The sequence below is a fragment of the Scylla paramamosain genome, chromosome 29 (genome assembly GCF_035594125.1).
Source record: "Scylla paramamosain isolate STU-SP2022 chromosome 29, ASM3559412v1, whole genome shotgun sequence".
NCBI lineage: Eukaryota > Metazoa > Arthropoda > Malacostraca > Decapoda > Portunidae > Scylla > Scylla paramamosain.
In genome coordinates, this window is record NC_087179.1 from 11,954,254 (window position 1) to 11,978,330 (window position 24,077).

The 24,077-nt window shown below is 41.5% G+C and overlaps 2 protein-coding genes across 6 annotated transcripts in view; one reads left to right on the plus strand and one right to left on the minus strand.

The window, feature by feature from the left end:
- Positions 1-89: 89 nt before the first annotated feature.
- On the minus strand, positions 90-16,027 carry LOC135115310 (methylcytosine dioxygenase TET-like). 5 transcript variants are annotated; one of them, XM_064031920.1, is made up of 11 exons: positions 15,451-15,854; positions 14,623-14,690; positions 13,572-14,132; positions 12,184-13,140; positions 11,687-11,811; positions 10,917-11,189; positions 10,357-10,490; positions 9,693-9,802; positions 8,637-8,732; positions 1,646-1,731; positions 90-1,143 (listed from the first exon to the last, which is right to left on the minus strand). In XM_064031920.1, exons 1-10 carry the CDS (start codon positions 15,632-15,634, stop codon positions 1,666-1,668), a joined length of 2,574 nt encoding a protein of 857 aa, XP_063887990.1. In that variant the 5' UTR covers positions 15,635-15,854; the 3' UTR covers positions 90-1,143; positions 1,646-1,665. The 5 variants fall into 5 exon arrangements, with proteins under 5 accessions (XP_063887990.1, XP_063887989.1, XP_063887991.1 ...); XM_064031919.1 differs by lacking the exon at positions 90-1,143 and having other exon boundaries at positions 1,504-1,731; XM_064031921.1 differs by lacking the exons at positions 90-1,143; positions 15,451-15,854 and adding an exon at positions 15,871-16,027 and having other exon boundaries at positions 1,504-8,732.
- A 1,614-nt stretch (positions 16,028-17,641) lies between these two features.
- Positions 17,642-24,077, plus strand: part of LOC135115312 (protein spinster-like) — a 31,142-nt gene continuing 24,706 nt past the window's right edge. Inside the window, 2 exon segments of the mRNA XM_064031927.1 lie at positions 17,642-17,813; positions 18,896-19,198. Coding sequence (XP_063887997.1) covers positions 18,913-19,198 — 286 coding nt within the window. The 5' untranslated portion in view covers positions 17,642-17,813; positions 18,896-18,912.

Genomic DNA, 24,077 nt, shown 5'->3' on the forward strand with positions numbered 1-24,077 from the left:
AAGAAGTAATAGTAGTAGTAGTAGTAATAATAATAATAATAATAATAATAATAATAATAATAATAATAATAATAATAATAATAATGACAGTAGTGGTAATGATAACAAGCCCTGACATCTGACTGGTCACTCCCGAATCATAATCAGAGAGAGGGAATTTAGACATTGGATTATAAGAAATAAAAAAGGGTTAACATTCGTACAGTATTAAGAAGAAACAGGACAGGCTGACAAATACACGTACACACAAACACATGCACTCCAAGGCAGACAGACAAGCAGGCAGAATGATAGACACAGATGAATATGGACTTTACAAACATTCAAATAACAACTTTGAGAAGATCTCAATAGAATAATTCTGTCCTTTGGTTCTGATTTATAAATTTTAACTTCCATTCATGAACAGCAATTTGAAAAATTTACCTCTGAAATAATAACTCTGAAAAAATAATGTAGTTGGTCCCAATTCAGGATTTATGAACTTTTAAGTTAATGTAAATGACTAATAAAAATCACAATTTACCATTAGTTAAATTTTCCAGGCAGGTATGGATCTTTTACTCTCAAACCAAGATGGAAATACAAGCCTGGCCATACTGAAGAAAAGAAAAAGAAAAAAAAAAAGTCACAAAACTAATGAGCAATTTCTACACAAGCCATTTTCTTCCAAGAGTTGCAAGATATGGCTGTGCCTCAGACCTCACAGTCAACTCTGCAATGGGATCTTCCTTCAACTTGGGTTTTTTTTAACTTGGCAATGGAATGAATGCAGAAAGAGATGGTAGAGACAACAATTGACAGAATATCAGATAAAAAGTTCACTGAGAGGCAAAACATTACTACAACACATAACATTTAAAATTCAGTGCATAATTGAGCTTCCATAACTAACAGTAATAGTAATGACGATGATAATAATAATAATAATAATAATAATAATAATAATAATAATAATAATAATAATAATAATAATAATAATAATGACAATCCCTGAGGTTACATAAATCATCTACAATCATACATCTCTTGACTATTCACTCACTCACTCACACGGACAGACACAATCGCTGCTGTGGCATCATGAAGCAGCAGGGATAGAGTAAGGTCTGCTGAGGGCCTCTGCTCAAGAAGTCACACTCCCTGCCAAGTTAAAACCCATGGAAATCTCAATACACATGTACAGTTGCCTCAAGAAATTATGCCAGAGTGCAGTATATTTTCTCTTAAACTTTATAGGAATAAACACACACTACTGAAGTGATTTACATTAAGAGCTTTAGAAATTAATATAGGAACTAATGAAGACTTTTGTGTTGATGGGAAAGACTGAGGACAGGGGATGTGATAAGTGGAGGAAGTTGTCAAACACTGCTCTTCTGTGTCACTTTGAAGAATATGACCACTTCCTTCAGCAACTGTACACAGTCCTAATAGTAGTAGGTGATTGGCCAATAGTTCGTTAGTTAAATGTGTACCAGAAGACATCATGAATAACACAAATTTTTCAAATTTTTCAGTGTCTTTAAAAATTGTTTGTACAAGAAAAGAAACATTGCCACAATTTGCAGACAGGGAGGGGAAAAAAAAAAGCAAACAGTAACAATATCAGAAGTACAGTACACAAAAAAACAAATCATCTTGCCTTAGGGTGTTCCAAGTTTGTCAAGCCTGATTCCTTCCCATGACAGTCAGCTGCTTGGATGCCAGCATGATGCCCATGGGAGCTGGCTGTCAGGCAGGGATGGAGGGAGAGGGTGAGGAAGGTGACAAGATAGACGCAGAGTGGAAGATCAAGTCAGGGAAGGAAGTTAATGCCTCAGTCACACAAACCAACAACAACTGATCAATCAACCATCAGAAAGGGAAGGGCAAGGGAGGGACAACGGCGCACTGACCAAACGTCATGTGCGAGTCCCATCACAAGAAGAATGGGAGTGGAAGAGGAAGAGGGCGATAATGTGAGGGGTAAAAACAAGTAAATAATTAATGGTCAAACATACACAAAAACTAATTATACCCGTAAAGGAACAACAGTTAAGTCGATTGAGCTTGACGTCGTGCGCATACAATACGGAGGTGATGACTGTGGGATGGATGAATGGTGTGTGTGTGTGTGTGTGTGTGTGTGTGTGTGTGTGTGTGTGTGTGTGTGTGTGTGTGTGTGTGTGTGTGTGTGTGTGTGTGTGTGTGTGTGTGTGTGTGTGTGTGTGTGTGTGTGATGATGATGATGATGATAATAATGGTGGTGGTGGTGGTGGCTGCTCAGCTGCTGGTCCCTCACAGCAGGTCTTTGGTGAAGGCAATGACAACAACTGTGGCGTAGGAACGAGATGACAACATTTTAGCTGTCAGACTTTTCATTCCTTCATGACTAAATTCTTCCATCATAATAACATTATTTCTCTTCTCTTCTCCCAAATTACATGAATTGTAGAATAAATGCGATGGAGACATTGGAGAATGTTTCTGCCATCAAACTTTCTTCTTCTACTTTTCTCTTTTCTACTAAAATCTTACTAATCTCCATTCAAGCAAAGTGTAAGGTAAATACAGTGAAAATATGGGGAGCTTGCCTGCCATCAAACTTTTCCTTCTCCATTACAACAAAACTATCAAAATATCATTGATATTTTCCCCAGTCAAGTAATTTGCATTAACATACAAAACAAATAAAATCATAACACTAAGGAGGAGAACAAGTAACCTTAAAAAGTGAAGAACAGCAAACTGATCAATTCGATTCAAACATGAACATTTTTCAAGACAGGAGCAAATGATTTCTGGATCAAAAACCTACAGTAAAAACTAGTATATCAAAAAGGAACACTGAACTAAATATATGATTGCAAGAAAATTCCAATAACATGATCCAACAAGAAGTATCTGCACTGTATATTCAAGAGTTACATATCAGAAACTAACTATCCAAAGCATGACTTTCCCGAGACAGAAGGTGGTCTCACATGCCTAACTGGTATAATAATAAATAAAAAAAAAAATAATAAAAAAAAAACAATAACAAACACACAATCACTACCAAAACAGAAGCATAACAAAGTTATCACACAATGACTATTGCTCCAGCATGAACAGCGCAGGGAGGACACACCCCTACCTAGTGAGCTGCTGAGATACCAAGCCCCTGACACTACTATGCTGACCACTACAATTATTGATCTACACAAATTGAATACAAAAAGGTCCCTAAAGTCTTTGTTGAGTGAGTTATCCTGAATATTTGTACTTTTGTTAAGCTCTGAGATGAGGGTTGTCTTAAACATTAGAGTTAGGTTATTTGTATATGGGAGGTTGTGGGGTTTGTAAAGCTGTAAGTGCCAGACTCAGCAGATTTCCTTGACTATTTAACTGATAATCTTTGGTGGTTAAAAGAAGTAGTCTAGTGCATATTTAGAAGTAATTTTGATAGACATCACTGACAAGAAGAAGAATGATGGAGTTGCTGGTACATGTTTAGAGTACAGTTTTGGTAAACCCAAGTGAAAAGAAGAGGAGAGGTGGATCAGTCAGTGCAAGCCTGACAATGTCATTTCAATAAGCACCACTGGCAACAAACACCAAGCAGCAAAAAAGTGTGACGAAGTAGCCTTGCTTAGTTTAACTTCATTTTTGCCTTATGAAATCCTCTAGATATTTAAATGAAGTAGAGTTCAATATTGTCCTTAGCAGTTAAAGAGTCAAGTCATCTGCAGTGTTAAAACATGTATAACCTTAGTTACTGTGAGTTGCTCTACATAAAAACTATATGAGGTAGATCAGAGATTGCTGCTAGATACTCCTGAGGTAGACTAGTTCATTCTTGAGGTGAGCTTTCTATATAGCATGAAACTATACATATAAATATATAGTAGGTATGAGGTATGTATGTGTGTATATATATTTCATAACTGTTATAGAATTCTTTATGCCTTATGAATGATATAGAATTATGTGGTACTTATAAATGATATGGAATAATGTACACTGTCATAAATCATATATTAACTATGCCTGCTCAAAGGAAAATATGAAAAAGAAATTAAGCGAAGAGGGAAAGGTCATTAGAAGTTCCTAAGTGAGCACTGAAGATAACACTTTAAAACTAAACTATGGAGACACAAAACTGCCAACACAACACGGTGCACAGATGTCAGCCCATGCAGTGAGCAAGACTACAGGGCGGTGCACCGGTGCGGACTAAGTGAGTTAAGTAATCTTGCACTGATGTGGCACGAAGAGTTAGGCAAATATGACAGTACAAGCTTATCCAGAAATCTATACATTTTGAACTGGTTTGAGGTAATATGTTTGTAGTCCAGTACACAAGCCTGCCTAGACTGAGGTACTTGGTTAGGTTATGTTCTAACACTAAAGAATTTCTCGTACACTATAAGAACTAATTTCAAATAAATAATAAATAAGGGATGTGGCAAATTAAATACGTAATAATAAAAAGTTATCTCAACAGACAGAAAATTATAAGCTGGCATTTTTCATATCAACTTAAGGGATTTCAGTGATGATGTGCATGAAATTTTAATATGATATTAAGTCCTTATTCATATATTATAAAGGAAAGAGTACCCTGTATGAGAATGCTGGATAACAACCTGGCTGGTGAGCATCATGATCAAATATAATATTTCACTACAATAAGAGTGATCCACTGTAGTAAAACATGGATCACATTATAAAACAGGAAGTATCTCTGTGTTCCATCATGAATTCTTGCCTTTAAAATACAGTAAAAAGTTGTGCACTGAACTCATAACCATTATCATTAGACTGAAATGAAAATATAAGTCTTTCTCTTTAGTGATAACACGAAGGCTTGGCGGAGACACTGATGGCATCTGGCACGCATGACTCAGGTGTGAGGCTGAGGGACCAGCAGGGGACCACCAAGCAGTGTGATGAGCAGTGGTGGGCCAGCAGGACAGCACCAGAGTGCCTGGGCTGAACAGCACAGGCACCAGGTAAGCCTGCATGTATGTCAGTCTGTTATTCCGTCGATGAGTGGGTGTGGTGGGTGTGGGTGATGTGCACACAACAACTACAACGCTACACATAACCTGAGACCTGCTGTGCTTGGTGGCGGCAGCAGCAATGACAGAAAGACTGCTGCCAATGTGCCAGTCGGTCAGTCACAAGGCCGTTCAGTCAGCAGGCCATTTTGTCAGCAGTAAATTATTTCAGTCAATTTACAAGTCATATGGTCAGCCAGCTGACGAGTCAGTCAACAAGAGAGCAAGTCCATCTCTTGCTGCCGTCGCCACCAAACAAACAACGCGTACAAAAAAGGATGAACTGCGGGAGGTGCCACCCACTCCCACATGTTCCCTGTGGCACTGTCTGTGGTGCCTCAGACATGGGGAGGGAAGCAGGGCCGGGCAAGGAGGAGGAACACACTACAGGGTGACGGGAACATCAGCAGGAAGCTGAGCAAGAGGCCTTGCTCCCTTTCCCTTCCTCCACCAGGAGGATGGTGGATACTACACTGGAGGCATTACACAAGGCCTCCTGCCCCCAAGACCTCCACATCCTCCTCCTCCATTTCCCTGCTTCCCCCTCAATAGGCAATCAACATTGTACTAGTTAAAATTCCTGAGATACTTAAGGGGTAACCATGCTTGTGGTGTTGTTTGTACATTGGTAAAACTTACTTAATGGATAAAAAACATGTCCTGAGCTAGACACACACTGGATCGTCGCATTACACACACACACGCACACATGCAGACACACACGTATGCATGTGTTCCAAAAAACCTGAGATGTGGCAACGGTGGCAGCGGCAGCAGCAGCAGCAACAACACAACTGGGCTGAGCAAGTCGCAATATATATATATATGGTATATGTATATAGGCATTTATATATATTTATAAAAACTTATGCTGGGGGGTTTGTGGTTGTACGCTGGTCATCCTGAGGTAGATATAGTAAGGTCAAGGGGCACAGTGAGACCCGGCTGGCTGGAGGCTCTCCTTCCTGCACCAATGACATCACTACCAGGCAGGCACAGAGGAACTGGGCTGGCATTTAATTACTGAAAAGTGGCTTAATCAATCTCTCTCTCTCTCACACTCACTCACTCACTCACTCACACACACACACACACACACACACACACACACACACACACACACACACACACACACACACACACACACACACATATACACTAAGCCATTACTACCTCCATCATCTCAACATTTGCATCATAGGAATTGTTAAGAAACAGTCAATTAAGATGCATATGAGCACATTCAGTACACAAGGAGCTCCTGGAGACAGCACCATGCCAGTGCCTACCTGTAGTGGCATCCCAATGCCTGCTGCAGTGCAGGTGAGGTATGGAGCCCAAGCCACCTGCCAGCCAGGCTCGCCCTGCCCAGCCCCGCACATTGGGGCTGCATCACTTGAATGGTACATAGTGAGCATAATAAAGCAAAAAACTGTACTGACGATAAATTATAATAATGGCAAAAGGCCCACTGAGACAGCCTGAAACTCCTCGTCACTCCACCATGGGACACTTAGCAATATTATTGGTAACAATGTTAAGGGCACAGTCTGGCACTCTCCTTGTCCCTGGACATGGACACACACCTGGCAGTGCCTGGCCCCTAGCAGGCAGCAGCCAGCACACGAGGGACTGTGTGGGACTGTCCCCCTTGCAGCAGCAGCAGCAGCAGCAGCAGCAGCAGCTTTACTATTGCACAAGGTCATTACCTGCTTGCTTGCTTGTTCCTCTCCAGCCTCGGCCCTCACGCCAACCCTCAATGCTCCCTCTACTCTCCACACAAACACAAACACACACACACACATACACACACACACACACACACACACACACACACACACACACACACACACGAACAGAAAAAAATGAGAGAACCCTAGCCACTAACAGTAATAATGAGTGAAGATGAAGTACATCAAAGCAACTCTCCACAGCTTGATTTCGAACCGAGAAATGCAACATACTTCCTCATCTCATTGGCAGACTAACTGGGCATCCACTGTTGTTATTCCACCCCAGCCCGACATTTCTGACTCTCTTCTTTACAACCAGTCTACAGCCTAACCCTCTACCTGCTGACCTGTCTAATCTCCTCTCTCTCTCTCTCTCTCTCTCTCTCTCTCTCTCTCTCTCTCTCTCTCTCTCAGCATTATGAACGGGGCCAAGTGCCTTACTCCTGTGGTGGTGGTGGTGGAGTGATGGGGATTTGCAATGCTAATCACTAATAAACTTCAGTAATAATACAAATCAAATCAATTTGTAATGAATAATAACTAAAGCTTTTCCACGTCCGGTCAGTGTTCTGTTCCCAGTGACAAATTCTCCGAGGAGGAGCTGGCATACAAGTGTTGACTCATAATGCTAGCATAGGAATGATTTATATTCCCCTATACCACCACCATCATCACCATTTGGTTCAACCATCTCTAAATTTCCTGTCACTCTACATTATATATATTTTTTCTACATTTTCTTTACTTCAATAGTCCTGTCTATAATTTTTATTCTCCTACATATTCTCCTTCTGTATCTCCTCTCTTACTCCCTTTCATTTACACTTGGTAAGCATGCAGAGGCTGATAGAAACACACATGCCTCCCCCCCTCTCTCTCTCTCACACACACACACACACACACACACACACACACACACACACACACACACACCACCGGTTCCACAGGACTCTAGGAGCCAAAAGAATCTTTCCCTGGATCTAACCTGCACCAAAACTCTAATATATTTCCTTCCTTATACTTAAGACAAAAAATTACTCACAGAAAAAAATAAATAAAAACTGTTTTTTTGTAACATAACAATATAAATCTGATTAAATTCTGCTTAAACGATAATATTAATTACAGTAATATTTTTCTTCAACAAGCCAATGGATAGGAAGACTTCCCTAGATTCTTCTCTTTGATGCACAAACTTGATCTAATTCCTTTTGCCTTACTCATTCCTAAACTATACTTCATTACTAGATTATGTCCAATAAACAATTAAAAAAATAAATAAATAAAATAGAAACACTTCCTTTGATAACACTATTACCAGACAGACAGACAGATAGAAAAAAATAAATAAATAAAATAAATGATAGACACATAAAGGAGGGAAGCATATAACAGAAATCCAACACCAACTCCAGTCAATTAATTATATGGAATAACTGACAAAAGCACACTCATACTCACTCACACACACACACACACACACACACACACACATCCCTTCTCTCCACACCCCACCCCTCCATCCTGCCTCAACTCGTACAGGCAGGCGAGATAATGCCATTCCTAGTGATAAAGGAGAGACGTACTTGAGCTACAAACAATTCAACATCACCTAGACACTGGCCAAGAGTTATAGAGTTCCTGCGGGGTGTGGCTGAGGAGGGAGGGCCGAAAGAGTGGTGGGGACCTGGGGTTGTAGAGGTTGTGGCTGCTGCTGCTGCTGCTGCTGCTGCTGCTGCTGTTGCTGTTGTGGTGTGCCAGGGACCTGGTTGGGAGGCCTGCTGGTGATATGGTCGTGGCAGTCCGCCTCGGCCACCAGCACGGGCCGAGGGGTGAAGGTGTCGCCGTACATGTTCTCCCTTTTGTGCATCCTTCTTACGTGTGAGCGCAGGTTGTCGCGTCGTGCTGCTCGGTACGGGCAGAACGGACACAGGTGTGGCTTCTCCCCCGTGTGCATCCGGCGGTGTTGGATGAGCTGTGGAAGGGGGATAAGGGTCACTGGTTAATTTGTTACTAGTTCACATCTGTGGTGGTGGTGTGTTTGTTTGTGGTGTTGCTAGCTGGGTGTTGGATGGGCTGTGGGATAAGGATATGGGTCACTAGTTAATCTATTACTAATTCATCTATGGTGGTGGTGTGTTTGTTGTTTGTGGTGTTGCTGGCTGTCCCCTTCACCATATCTTTTGCTAACTTTCCTCCACTCAAACTGATGGCTTTGTTATGCTTCCTTACTTCCCATTCCTCCAGTGACACTAATCCATATCTTTCTCTTCCTTCCTTAATTCATGTCTTTCTTTTCTTCTCCTTCACTTCTCTTGATCCTCCTAATCTCCTCTTCCTCGTTCATCCCTATCTTACTTTCTCCTCCTTCTTTTCCATCACCCTTTTTCTCCTGACCATCTTAATCCTCCTCTTCCTTTAATGCAAGAGTTAACTAATATTCTCAATCATTCATTCCCTTTTCGAGTAAACTTTGGAACTCCCAGCCTGCTTATGTATTTCCTCCTTCCTATGACTTGTAACTCTAATGATAGATGGATTCTGCACTTTAACAGAATCTAGTCTAATTCATCAATATTGTATAATTTCAAGAGGGAGGTTTCAAGACACTATCCTCCAATTTTGGATGATCCTTTTGACTTTTCTTTTGGGAATGGGACATAGGTAGGCCTCTTTTTTTTTTCTTTTTGTCCTTGGCCAGTGACCCTCTTACATAAAAAAAAAAAAAAAAAAGCAATATTCTTTACTACCACCTTCACTCCCTGCATCTCACCCTCCCTTACCTTAGAGAGAGAGAGAGAGAGAGAGAGAGAGAGAGAGAGAGAGAGAGAGAGAGAGAGAGAGAGAGAGAGAGAGAGAGAGAGAGAGAGAGAGAGAGAGAGCCATACTCTTTATATACCACTACCCTAACCTCCTGCATCTCACTCTCCCCTACCTTCTTGAGCTGCACCGTCTGGAATTTGCAGATGTCACAGCGGTAGTACTTGCCACACCGATGCTTCTTCATGTGCTTCTTCATCTCTGCCTCACTCGGCCGGTCCTTGCCTGCATACAGAAAAGGAGGTGGTAACATGACCTTTCTTGATAATTTATTTTTTGCATCCATGCCGACTCATCAGGGAAAAGGAAGAACTAAAGGAAGAACTTATGAGTTTTTGGTTAATTTTTCATATCCAAGTTTGCTCATCAGAAGAAGGAATTCTAAAGGGAGGAGGACTCTTGACTATTTAATTTTTCTCTTATTATTTTTTCATGTCCATGTCAGTTCTTCAGAGGAAAGGAACTCTACTTGGGTCTATAATAATTCTTTTCATGATTTTCATAATAATAATAATAATAATAATAATAATAATAATAATAATAATAATAATAATAATAATAATAAATAAATTAAAACAAATAATAATAATAATAATAATAATAATAATAATAATAATAATAATAATAATAATAATAATAACAACAACAACAATAAGGATGAGAACAACAACAACAGCAACAACAAGAACAACAAAAATTGTACTAGCAACAAGAATATCACATTCACATTCACATGCACACAGTGAAGGACTTTTTTCAGCAGGCGTAAATGCACTCACCACAGATGCAGCAGGATATCTTGGACACAGGGCCACGGTAGCCTGCCTCGTGTGCCTTCAAGTGGCGGCGGAAAGCCTTCTCCACTGTGCAGGCGTACTCACACAGCGGACACATCAACTCCTCCTTGTTGTACCTGATGGAAGGATTGTGGGTGTCTCAGGTGGGAGTTACCAGGGTTTTGCTTCATTTTCTTCTTAGCTTCCAAACAAAACCACTTTCTTCTTTTTTTTAATTTTTTTAAGAAAGGAGCTCTGGCCAAGGGCTTATTCAGATTAAAAGTGATGACGATGCAAGGTTGTTTATGGAAGAAAAACATGACAATTTACCAGAAACTAGTGATAAGTGATGATGAGACTGTAGGTCAAAAAAGCCAAACACAACTAAAAACAGAAACATAGTAACAATAAACAAAGAACAATACATATATATGGTCTATGTCACTCATTGGATCTTCTCTATTTTCACACCCTACAGTAACTTCCTCCACACAGGAATAAATAAAATAAGAATAAAAAGGCAGAGAATGACAACACAACAGTCCCAACTCAAACACCCATACCTGTGCCTCTGCAAGGGATTCTTGTTCTGCCGCTTCTTCCCAGTGGGCGTCCAACCCTCAGCAATGTGACTGGCAATGTGGAGGTCATAGGCATCACGCTTGGTGGTGGTGAAGTGGCACAGGGGTGTGGTGCAAAGGTACTGCTTGGGGATGGTCTCTGCTGGCTCAGGCTCGTCAGGGAGGTGCTCTGTGGTGAGGTGTTTGCGCAGGCTGCCTCTTGTTCGACACACCATGCGACACTCACCACACTCGAATCCTTCACCGCCATTACTTCTGTGCGTTGGGTGGCCGGAGAGTCAGTGTGTGTGCATATGTGTGTTTACCTATCCCTATCCTTACAGGACTGTGTCAAGATTGTCATGTCTTGTGTGAGCATGTGTGGTGATATCATAGCATTAATTCAACAACATAGGTAACAATAATAAAAGGAATAAGGTTAGTTGCAAGAAGCCATCAGGCACCAATCCTCTCTTTTCTTTAGTCCATCATATCAAATCCTCCTAGTAATTCTTCAGTGCCCTCACAAGACTAGTAGATCCATTGTACTAATGAACTAACCTTCTCATGACCTTCAAAGTCCTCACAAGACCATCAGATCCTCTCGGCTAAACCCTCTGTGAGAGCTTCAGCATCCTTACAAAATTATCACATTCCCTAAACAAATTTTCTCTCTCTCTCTCTCTCTCTGCAGTCAACACCTTTACAAGACCCTCAAATCCCTCACACTATCAAATAAATGCTCTATCACCCTCCCAAGTCCCTTCACTGACCCAGTGTCGATGACCAGGTTGTCCTCATCCGAGTCATTGCTGGCCTGGTCTCCACTCTGCTTGCTAGGCACCAGGTCATCTTCCGTCTGTGGCAGTGGGCTGGATGAAGACTTCTTGCGGGTCATCTGTCAGTACAAAAGACTCATTATGTTTTCATCACCTTAGCCTGTCTTTCTGAAGTGAGCATGAAAACTCCCTTGAAAATGCCAGTAACTTCTACAACAATATTATACAAGTGGAGAATCCTTCACAAATTATTACTAGAATCAACACTTTTGGAAACTGAAAAATATCAATAAATTACACTAGATTCTGTTATAGTGCAGAATCCATCTATAACAAGGGTCACAAAAACATCCCTCATAACACTAATAACTTCCATTAGTGCCTATTAAACACAGATCAGACAAAACACTGAAGCATACAAGAATGCAGAATTTATGCCTGACAGACCAAACCAGCAAAAGAGAGAAGGCTACAAGGAGAGAAGTATATACCTTTAATCGCGTCTTAAGGCTGTGCTGTGAGGCAGGAAGGTACAGCATGTGAGTCCCTGTGGCTGTGGCTTGCCGAACATCCTCCTGAGGTAGTTGCTGCTGTGACTGAGGTGGTTGAGGCTGCTGTGCTTGGGGGGGGTCGTAATACCCCACCAAGCCACCCCCGACAAAGCTGGAGGTGAGGCTGCTTGTGTGGGAGGAGGGTGAGAGTGAGAGGTGCTGCTGTGGTGCTGTGTGTGGTGACTGGTGATGGTGATGAGGGTGGTGGTGCTGGTGATGCTGGTGGTGCTGCTGTTGCTGTTGTTGCTGTGAGGAGACACCTTGCTGCTGTTGCTGTTGCTGCTGCTGCTGTTGTTGTTGTTGTTGTTGTTGTTGTTGTTGTTGTTGTTGTTGTTGTGGGGTGCGGGCAGGTAGGGGTGCAAGCTCCAGTAAGTAGGGGGAATTAGCATGAGGGGTGTGAGGTGGTGGGTAGAGGTACTGGGGGGATGGGGAAGGGGCTGTCCCACCACCACTACTACCTCCCCCTGAACCCCCACCATTCCCCTCTAAGCTGGACATGCCCCCTGGGGATGGCGTGGGAGGCGGCCCGTGATGTGTGGTGTAGGAGAGCCCCCCTGGCGTGCCCCGTCCAACAACAACATTCTGTGGGGCGAAAACAATTGGCAGGGCTGGTGTGGGGGTCTGTGGGGTCTCTAGGTGAGGCTCTAGGGGGTCCAGGAACTCATCTTGTGGCTCAGGTTTCAAGGCAGGGGGGAGGTAGGCTGCTGGCTCACCATGCGGGGGCTCTGACTTGACTTGGGGGAGGAAGGGCGGGTGTGAGGAGGGTTGCAGCGCTGTCGGGGAAAGATAAGGGACAAAGCCGCCACCCTCGCCTGCCCCACCTGTTCCTCCCCCACCTGCCCCGCCCCCAACACTTGGATATGTGCTGCCCTGAGAGCGCCCCGGGGACAGAGTGACCTGGGGGTGAGTGACATTGAAAATTAAAGGGAAGAGAAGGGGTACTTAAAAGTATGTGTATGTCTATATATCCTAGTTTGCTCTACTTTGCCTTCTGTAGTTTCCCTAACAAGCCCTTTGCATCTTCCTTATTTTCTTATGTTCTTGTGACCAATCAATATCACTGATCTGCATGTTAATCACAAACCTGAACATAATGAAGTAGGTAAATAGGAATCCTGACCAAAATTAAAAAGAATACAGATGTAAAGAGATCACAATTCTAAAAAAAAAAAAAAAAAAAAAAAACATAAGGAACTAAACCTATATATCAAAACAGCATTTCACACCTGTAATCATGCATGTCTTGGTAGTGAAGGATCAGATCAATCACAACACTCATGGGAGAGGGATTGGAGAGAATAAATAAAGGTTTAAAATCTGTTTCTCACCTGCTCAGGCTGAAAGAAGGTCTGCTGTGGAGGCTGTGTCCTGGGGAGGTGCTGAAGGGTGTGCAGCATTGGGAGGGGGATGTGTGGGGAAGACGAGTGCTGCTGCTGCTGCTGCTGCTGATGTTGTTGCTGCTGCTGCTGTTGCTGCTGCTGTTGCTGCTGCTGCTGCTGCTGCTGCTGCTGGAGGTGGTGGTGGTGGTGGTGGTGATGGGGGTGTGTCAGCAAAAGAGGGGTAGGAATGGAGTTCTGGTGGCCTGGCAGCTCCACCACTGTGCCCACCACACCCCCACCACGCTCCCCCTGTGAGATGAGACTGGCGAATGATGGGGGAGGGGAGGAGGAGGTGACCGTGTATGAGGTGATGGCCGAGGAGGCAGCAGAGGAGGACGTGGCCAGCTGGCGGAGGGATGGGGAAGTGGTGGTGGTGGAGAATGTGGTGGAGAAGGCGGCAGAGAGTGCCTCATCATCACTGTCCCCACCTCCAACCAGCTCCATCATAACCCCCACACTTGGGTCTCCTTGTAGCATTGACGCCTCCACCAAGCCCAGCTCATCCCCTCCCTGAAACACACACAATTACAGTCTGCTCCATCAAGCATCCCACTATAGCTAAGCCACCTAAGGACAAGAGGGAAGGATGGAGAGACTGGTGGAAAGACCAAACAAGAATTGGTGCATGGAGGAGGGCATGAGTAGGATGGAAACATACACAAATCACACTCTGTTCCACCAAGCCTGCTACGGTAGTTTTGTCACTTGAGGATATGAGCGGGAAGATGAATTAGAAGACCACAGAAAACCTGGAGTCATGTGTGTAGAGAGACAGAAGGATGATCAGGGATGAGATTGTCTACCACTACAAAAGGTGGCTGAGACTCATAAGCCATCTAATCAATAATGGAAAATAAGAACATTAACAAAAATAATGATGATATAAGAACTGTAATCAAGATTAAGGTGAAACAACAACAAACTTTTCAGAATATAATAATAAAAACTGACAAGTTATGTGCATTTGGATATAATGATAATAAAGGATGAGTATACTTACAATGAGACCAATAATCTGGGACTCTCCCCCCAGCACTCCCCCATCTGACAGAGCCTCCATGACCGAGCCTGCCAGGGAAAAGACCACATTACCCACAGAGCCAAGCCACACCTACCCTAGCTCACAGTCATCCCTGGTGTGTCTCCTTCAGGAGCACAACTCTGGGTTGAGAATATAATATTGTTAGGATCTTAAATCAATAAATTAATCATTATGTTGCAGACTCCACCACAGCAGTGAAGGGGAGTAATACCTGAACACTAACACAGCAACAATACGAGTACAGTACCTACATACATATAAATGGATACAATGGTGAAACACACGTATCCTGGTGCTGCTTGTATGGATCATGGCTTACAAAACTGTACTGGTAAATACATCAGGATCACATGTAATATATATATATATATATATATATATATATATATATATATATATATATATATATATATATATATATATATATATAAGCTGGTCCACCTGTGCAATTTAATTTTGTTGTAAAATTCAATGTAAGACCACAATGTTATAATCATATTGGCACACTTTAGGCCTAACTCCCCCTGCATAAAAAATAATTGTCCACACCCCAAAAAATTCCATTGACAGCTGGGGCGCACCTGCCTCGTGGGGGAAAAAAAACTGCCCCCCAAATCGCCACACCCCGCCAATAGGCTCAAAGGACGAGGCCTACGCATCCCCTGCCCCACCAAAAATCGAATTCCACTCCCAAAAATTGGATTCTAGGTTCAAGGTCAGCCACAAGCAAATTTCCAGGCGCCTGCCAGGCCTATAAAATGCACAAAAGCAGGCCTCCTGACTCACGTTGGAGTGGTGTGTAGGCCTGGCCAGCCGGCGGGGGTTCCGGGCCATGTCCCAGCCACACAGGGGCCAGGGGGAGGCTAGGCGTGCTTGCAATGGCCCTGTGAAATGTAGAGGCGGTGCTGGTAGGCCTACCCAGCCTAGCAACAGCACAATCATGGCGGCCCGGACCCTCCCTCTCCCTCATAGGCCTATGCTACCTGTCTTCACACCCACGCACCGCCTCACACACCCCGCCTGTCCTATCCAACCCTTCTCATTGGACCTATCCTGCAATGGCAAGGCAAATGCAGGGCGTTCCTAAGCCTATACGAGTTGCAATAGGCCATATTTACCTCCCGCTGACCAGAAAACTCCACTCACTTATAGGCCTACGGTACGCGGCACACCTGTGTTATTAGCGGCCGTGACACCTGCACCCACCTTCTTCACAGCGTCCAGGCTGCAGCACACGCCGGGGGCAGGCTGCAACCCACAGATTTAGACATGAATAAAGCAAAAAATGACCAGTATTCCCCTGTGTGTAAGCCTAACCAGCCGACCCACAATGCACTGTGGAGGCCGCGCCCTTTTTGAAACTATCCAATGCACATCAGCGGGAGCTCTCCTCTCACCAAGCTTCTGTCCTTCTCTTCTCCTCTCTTCTTGTCTCTTTCTTCTGTTTCTTTCTATACCTTGCTCCTATATTAAAGAAGTTAGTCTGTTATATTTATCTGTGTTTCTATACATATATATTTTTTTAATTTTTTTTTTTCTATCTAAATGCTTCAGTGTATATTAAAAGGGACTCTCTTCTGTCCAAATTTGTCTCTATCTGATATACTCTTGTCTCTTTCTCCTACTTCTTGTTTTTGTATTTAAGAACATCTTTTCTATTTGTCTTTGTTTCCCCTTTTTTTTATACACCAATGCATATTAAAAGAAATTATGTTCTTTCTATGTCTCCATCTACTTGTCTCCTCTCCTGTTCCTCTCTAATCTCTGGTCCTTATATTTATGTTCGTTTCTCTGTCCCTTTCTGAAACCCTAATGAAGGGAAAAATTAAATGAGATGTCTTCTGTTCTACGTCTCATATGTTCTATATAACTATCTTTTTTTTCTGTTTCTGGTACGTTATTTCTTTTCTCATTGTTCTATAAGGGATGTGTGTGTGTGTGTGTGTTCTCTCCTATGATATATGTTTACTCATAATTGTTTTCCTTCTCTCCTTATCATCTTCCTCATCTCGCACTCACATCTTCCTCCTTCACTTCCTCATTTTTCCCCTTCACATCCTCCTCATCTCCTTCATATTCATATCATATAAAATGTGAATAAGTAACATTTGCAAGCAATCTGCATTTCCTTATCCTGTTAGGCTTATTTATTTTGTCCCCTTAACAATGTCGATATTTTGACATTAAATACATTTCAAAATCATATTCAAATATTACATTCAACACGAAAATGTGGTTATGTATTGAACATTTAGTATACTAAATGTTATTATATTTTCTTAACCTTTTTTTGTGATATAACGCAGTTAGTTTCACCATCCTGAGCCGCGCCGTAAAAATGAATGAATATAGAAAAAAAATCGTAGGCCTGGCGGGGTGACAGGGTACACGCCTGGCGGGTTTTGGACTATTTCGTTTACTACCAGAACTTTTCGATCACTGAGTTGCGGAGAGAGAGAAAGTTGCCAGTGATTCCCTTAATATATCGATCATTGTGTGTGTGTGTGTGTGTGTGTGTGTGTGTGTGTGTGTGTGTGTGTGTGTGTGTGTGTATGTGAGAGAGAGAGAGAGAGAGAGAGAGAGAGAGAGAGAGAGAGAGAGAGAGAGAGAGAATTCGATCACGCTGACCTGTTGGTTGAGAGAGAGAGAGAGAGAGAGAGAGAGAGAGAGGGAGAGAGAGAGCGAGCGCAGAAAGAGAGACATCTCGCGGGTGCTGGAGAAAGTACTTTAGTCTCGGGACTACCTTGAGACTACCATTTATTGCAACAAAATTATATCACTAATATACAGAAACTAGACAATAAAACGCAAAAAAAGTATACAGAAAAATAGAAAAAAACTTCTCTATGATCTTATAATGGATTTAGGATAATGTAAATAAGTATTTGATGGGTAAAAAATAAAAATAAATCGAGAGTCTGGTACTTTGCAGAAGACTCACTCCACCCACATAAGCCGGTGCAGCAGCCATGACAGCTCAGTGGCAGAGTGACCTTCGAGGGAGTTGTGTGTGTTAGACTGTTCTCTCTGCCCATGTGACTGAGAATACCATTTAGGTTTACTCTCACAAGTGCAGTGCTAGTGAAACGTGCCTCTTAGTTACCATTCACTAACTTATGGTGTTGGAATTGCCTGGAAGGACGTGATTGGTGAGAAATTACAGTGTGTGTTTGGTGAGGGAAAGTGTGTGAGGCTGGCCACTTAATTCCTAAGTAAACATATTGGTGACTTGATGCTGTACAGGGAAAGATTGAGACACTGTGACTCTGCCTGTGTGGTGTGGCCTCGTGGTGGTGGCGAGGTGACAGCAGGAGTAAGGGCAGGACAAGGCGTGGCGGGGCTTGTGGTGGCTGCAGTTGGTGACGTGTGAAGGAACATTTATTTGGTGGCTGAGATAAGACTTGATGTGGACTTGATTTATCTGTTTTAATTTATTTATTTATATATTTATTTGGAGAGTCGTGAAGGAACTGATTTTTTTGTTTTGTTTATGTAAGTAAAGAAACACTGACATTTGTAATGAACTTAATCAAGAAACATTGATATCTTTGAAAAGTGGAGAGAAGACTTGATATATATATATATATATATATATATATATATATATATATATATATATATATATATATATATATATATATATATATATTTCCACAGTATAAATGAATTATTGATTTTATCTTTGAGAAAGTAAGATGAAACATTGAGACATTTATAAACAATAATTAAATTAAATGTATAGACATTTTTGAGAAGAGAAGACTGATTATCTCTTTAAAGAAAATATTGATGTATGTTAAAGAAACAAAAAATTGAGCCATTTATGAAGAGTAATGAACCATTGATATTTTTGAAAGTTGGAGACCAGACCTTGATTATTTTCATAAAGTATATAAAAAAGCTTCCTAAAGAGCACCGACATTTTTTAATTTATTTTTTTATTAAAACGATTTTCTCGAGGCAAAGTAAATAGAAAACATTAATATTTTGAGAAAGATAAGAAACAAAAATATTGAGAGCAAGTAAACAGAAAAGATTTAAGCGTTTACGAGAAAGTAAAAAAGATAGATAAATAAAAATCGAAAAAGAGAATGAGAAAAATGAAAAAAAAGATCAAACCAATTATCAACATAGACACAGATAAAAAATCGTTTTAGCATATCAAACAATAAAAAAATAACAATAAAAGCTAATAATACAAAAACTAATACCAGACATCCCATCCCAACAGAGCAAGTAGAGGTTTAAATGCCACCCCACAACATACAAAACAGAAACTCCCTCAAACTAACAGAGATGGAGGAGGAGGGACTTCGAGCTAATCTTTCCCACCAAGAACTCCTGCCGGGGGAGGCGACGGCGGTGACTGTAGTGCCTGCAGATGGGAGGGGAGGAGGGGATGGGGCAGATCCCTCCTCCTGCGAGTCCTCCGGTCCTCCACGTGGCACGAGCGTCACCAAAGGACAGCTGGTGGTGGTGATCGTCCTTTTCTATGTGAACCTCATTAATTACATGGACAGGTTCACCGTGGCAGGTAAGATAATGGACGTGTTTACCTGTTGTTCTTGCTCTTGTTCTTGCTACTGTATTTTTTTGTGTGTGTTTTTGCAAGGTTTCTGGCCAAGGACAGCAAAAAAAGACCAATAAAGTAAATAAGAAAAAAAAAAAAAGGTGAAGATGGCCAGCATCTCTCTCTCTCTCTCTCTCTCTCTCTCTCTCTCTCTCTCTCTCTCTCTCTCTCTCTCTCTCTCTCTCTCTCTCTCTCTCTCTCTCTCTCTCGTGAGCTTGACACACCGTACTCATCGTTCATAAGGCTTCAGGGATAAACTGCCCTTCCTGGTGTGGAGTAGGCCAGACAGGTCAGGAAGAAGAGGAAGGAACATGTCATTTCAGCTGGCAGACGGAGGAGGAGGTGGTAGTGGTGGTGGAAGGGACAGGTGATCTTGACAGGCAGACGAAGGAGGAAGAGGAACAGGTGATCTTGACAGGTAGATGAAGGAGGTGGAAGGAGCAGATGCAAGTAATCTTGTTAGGTAGACGGGAGAGGTGGAAGTGGCGGTGGAAAGAACAGGCAATTTGAACAGGCAACAAGGGGTGGTGGGAGGAGCATTTTGACAAAGTTGTTGTATTCCCCAAACATTTCGTGGAAGTTAGTTGTAGGTTTTCAAGGATGCCGTCATGGTTCTATTGATGGTTTAAGAAAACTTGTACGTTTTCAGGCTATAGTGAATGTAACAGTGGGGTAACAAGGGTACTTTCATGATTCTAGTGGTTTAACAAGCATCTAGCATTACTCGCTACATTCCAGCTTAAAGTTAGCAACACTGTAACCGAACATAGCATTTTTTTCCCCTCTCTCTCTGTCTCTCTCACGCTTCTAACTGTCATCTGTGTGCCTAGATATCTAATTTCATTGTAGTATCTTTTTCCTCTGGTTAATCAACATTGAAAAGTCTTGAGTAAGAAAGATTCTCGCCTTGTTCTTCATTTGCCTGTTTAGATAATGAGAAAGTGCGTTTTTTTTTTTCTTTTTACATTTTGTTTTCGACACAAGGGGGTAAAAATTCACGCGTTGGCATCGCACCACATCACACCACCACTCGTCCGACTCCGTGCGCGAGTGGGTGGCTTCGTGTTCCTGTGTGTGTGTGTGTGTGTGTGTGTGTGTGTGTGTGTGTGTGTGTCCTTTGCTGTCTGGCGGGATGGAAGAGGGGAAAGGGCTGAGAGAGAGAGAGAGAGAGAGAGAGAGAGAGAGAGAGAGAGAGAGAGAGAGCATCATTTAGTGTAATTCGTAGATTGCATCACTTTTTTCTTGCTTTTTTTCCTGTTGTCAGGATGTTACCTAAAAGAGAGAGAGAGAGAGAGAGAGAGAGAGAGAGAGAGAGAGAGAGAGAGAGAGAGAGAGAGAGAGAGAGAGAGAGAGAATACTTACTGATGGTTATATACAAACCCTTACCATCCCCGTAATCTGAAAAAAAAAAAAAAATGGTAATGATGTCTAAGTTTAGCAAGGCTGGGGGAGAGAGGAGTAAAGAGGCCTGTCTTGAGCGTGACATAACACACTCAAGGATACGACAAGGCACCATAATTGCTTGGCATGCCTTCCCCGCAACTCTACTACTTTTAAAAGGCTCTAGTTGAAGATACACGGGTTCTTAAGACTGTTTTTTTGTTTCTAGTAACAGATTAACAAAATTTTTATATTATTATTAGGATAAATGCTTATCATCTCTTGCATTTGGAAATAATCGTGATAAGACCTACGGGCCCTCAAGATAGCGTTGTCCGTAACCTCTACCTTGTACCGTGGCCTCAAGAAAATTAAGTTGTATCTCATCGTCTGTCGGTGCCTCTGTGTTCACCAACTTGTGTGTGTTCTCGTTAGTTTTAAGGCACGGTTTATATTAAAAGGATAATTTTTGATCTTGTCTTGTGGAGATTTTTTTTTTATTTGATTTATTTGTTTATATTTTTTTTATTTTATTTTACTATTTTTAAGGGATGTGCATTTTTCTTTGACTTTTTTTTTGTGAACAGTTGAATTATATATTTTTCTGATCTTTTTGTTTTATTTCATAGATTTATTTATTTAATTTATTTATTGTGCTCATGTTTCCTCTTGTTTTGTATTATTATTATTATTATTATTATTATTATTATTATTATTATTATTATTATTATTATTATTATTCAGAGATGTTGCTGATGATATCTAGATGATAGTAAGTGATGGGATGATAGGACAATCTTCTACTAATACTAATACTAATACTACACTTATTTACCTCAGACGAATATTGACCCTAGATAGTGGCAATGTTTACACAACTGTTATCTTATATAGAATCTCAACCTATCGAGTGATTAGATACATCACAAATTACTTTATTATACGGATCCTTATCTCGTACCTTGGCCTTGGAGAGAGAGAGAGAGAGAGAGGAGAGAGAGGAGAGGAGAGGAGAGAGAGAGAGAGGAGAGAGAGAGAGATTCGTTTTCCGTTCTTGCTTCTACTACTACTACTACTACTACTGCCACCAAAATTTGAATAATAACTTTACAACAGCAGAAGGAACACAGAAACAAGACTAATAACTTAAATAACACACACACACAGAGAGAGAGAGAGAGAGAGAGAGAGAGAGAGAGAGAGAGAGAGAGAGAGAGGAGAGAGAGAGAGAGAGAGAGAGAGAGAGAGACTTCATCATAAATTGCATTCTTAGTGCTAGTAGTTCAAGGTTATTTGGCTGACTACTGCTTCTTGTATGTGTCCTGTGCCAATGTGTGTGTGTGTGTGTGTGTGTTGGCAAGGTTGTGTATGTAAGGACAGGCTGTTTTAGGCTTGATTCTATTTTGGCACAAGGCTGAATGATGGTTATATAAGGAATATTGGATGGGTCACTACTTACTACTACTACTACTACTACTACTACTACTACTACTACTACTACTACTACTATTACTATGCGAAACTTTAACTAATATATACGATTGATTATTTACATATTTTGGCGTGTGTGTGTGTGTTGAATCTTGTGAATATTGTCTTTCTGTCTGTGTCTTTGTTCTTTCTAAATCCTGTGTGTGTGTGTGTGTGTGTGTGTGTGTGTGTGTGTGTGTGTGTGTGTGTGTGTGTGTGTGTGTGTGTGTGGTTGTTTGCCCGTGGCCTTGTTAGGGGTTGACGCACTATCAGCTGACTCTCTCTCTCTCTCTCTCTCTCTCTCTCTCTCTCTCTCTCTCTCTCTCTCTCTCTCTCTCTCTCTCTCTCAGTGCGCATGACCGAAAGACATTTGAGGATTTATTTCTTTATTTTTCTCTTATTTAATTTTTCTCCGTTTTTTCGTCTTAAGCGGCCCATACACGCTCAAATTTTTTGTCAAATTTTTTGATGTCAAATTATTTGACATGAATTTGATCGTGTGTGGCATAATTTGATGGCCTAAAAGGTTTGATGTCAAATCTTTTAATCATCTGATTTCAGTAGATATTTTTTTATTTGACATCAAATAATTTGTGCGTGTGTGGCAGCTAGCAATAGTTTGCGCAAATTAGTTAGTGATTGGACATAATCAGAGGAGGACGTGCACGGCTCATCGTCATCATGGCTCCATCGAAACAGGAAAAGAAATTTCTTCTTGAGCTTATTGATGTATATAGAAGTTTACCACAACTTTGGAACGTTAAAAGTGACTGCTATAGTGACAGAAATAAAAAAGAAATGGGTTATGAGACTCTGTTACAGAAGCCAGCCAAGAAGCGGAGAGTTATTGAGAGTCTTTCAAATGGTGATATCGCACTACGCATAACTGTGTTTTCTTTGGTTATGTATGGTCTCACAAGATCTAATAGTTTGTCAAATGATTCTCCATCCATGCGAAGAAAGTTCTTGAAAACATCAGGTTCACTAATTCTTAATTCATTTAATAAAGGAACATGGCCAAATCGTTCACGACACAGATACCATTGCTGGGCCCACTTTCGTCTCTTTCGTTTCTGTGTGCTCTTCAATGCTATGCCAAGAGCCAACGCTGTATATGCATCCATGATGACACTCGGGAGCAAACTGAAAATTTGATGAGAAGTTTGAACGTGTAGGGCGAACGTCAAACCGTCAAATAATTTGACATCAAAAAATTTGACAAAAAATTTGAGCGTGTATGGGCCGCTTTAGTCTTGTTGTCCTCGTCATAATTTCTTCGTATTCTTCCTTTCCTATCCTTTCCTTTTCCTTTCTTCTCCTTTCCTTTCCTGTCCTTTCCTTTCCTTTTTCTTTCTTTTCCTTTACTTTCCCATAATTTCCTTTCCTTCTCTTCCCTTCCCTTCCCCTTCCCTTCCCTTATTATTATTATTATTATTATTATTATTATTATTATTATTATTATTATTATTTTATCGTCATCATCATCATTATCATTATCTTATTACATTTGTCATGCTTTCCATCCCCCTCCACCTTCTCTTCAGTTAACTTACCTTTATTATTATTATTATTGCCCACCACTAACTACTATTACTACTATTATATAACAACAACAACAATAACTACTACTACTACTACTACTACTACTACTACTACTACGTACTCCAGTTTGGCTTTTGACCTGTTTAGCGAGTAGTGTGTCATGTGCACCGAACCATGTGACAGTTTGCTGGTGCTTAGGTACTGTGTGTGTGTGTGTGTGTGGTGTGTGTGTGTGTGTGTTGCTGCAGGAAAGATTTGGGTCACCCTCTCGCTGCTTTTGCTTCCTCTGGCTTTTTATCGCTTTCTGGCACGTGTTGGGATAGCCCCCCCCCCCACTTCTCCTCTCTCTCTCTCTCTCTCTCTCTGCTCTCTCTCCTCTCTCTCTCTCTCTCTCTCTCTCTCTCTCTCTCTCTCTCTCTCTCTCTCTCTGTCTGAAATAAATACACGAATA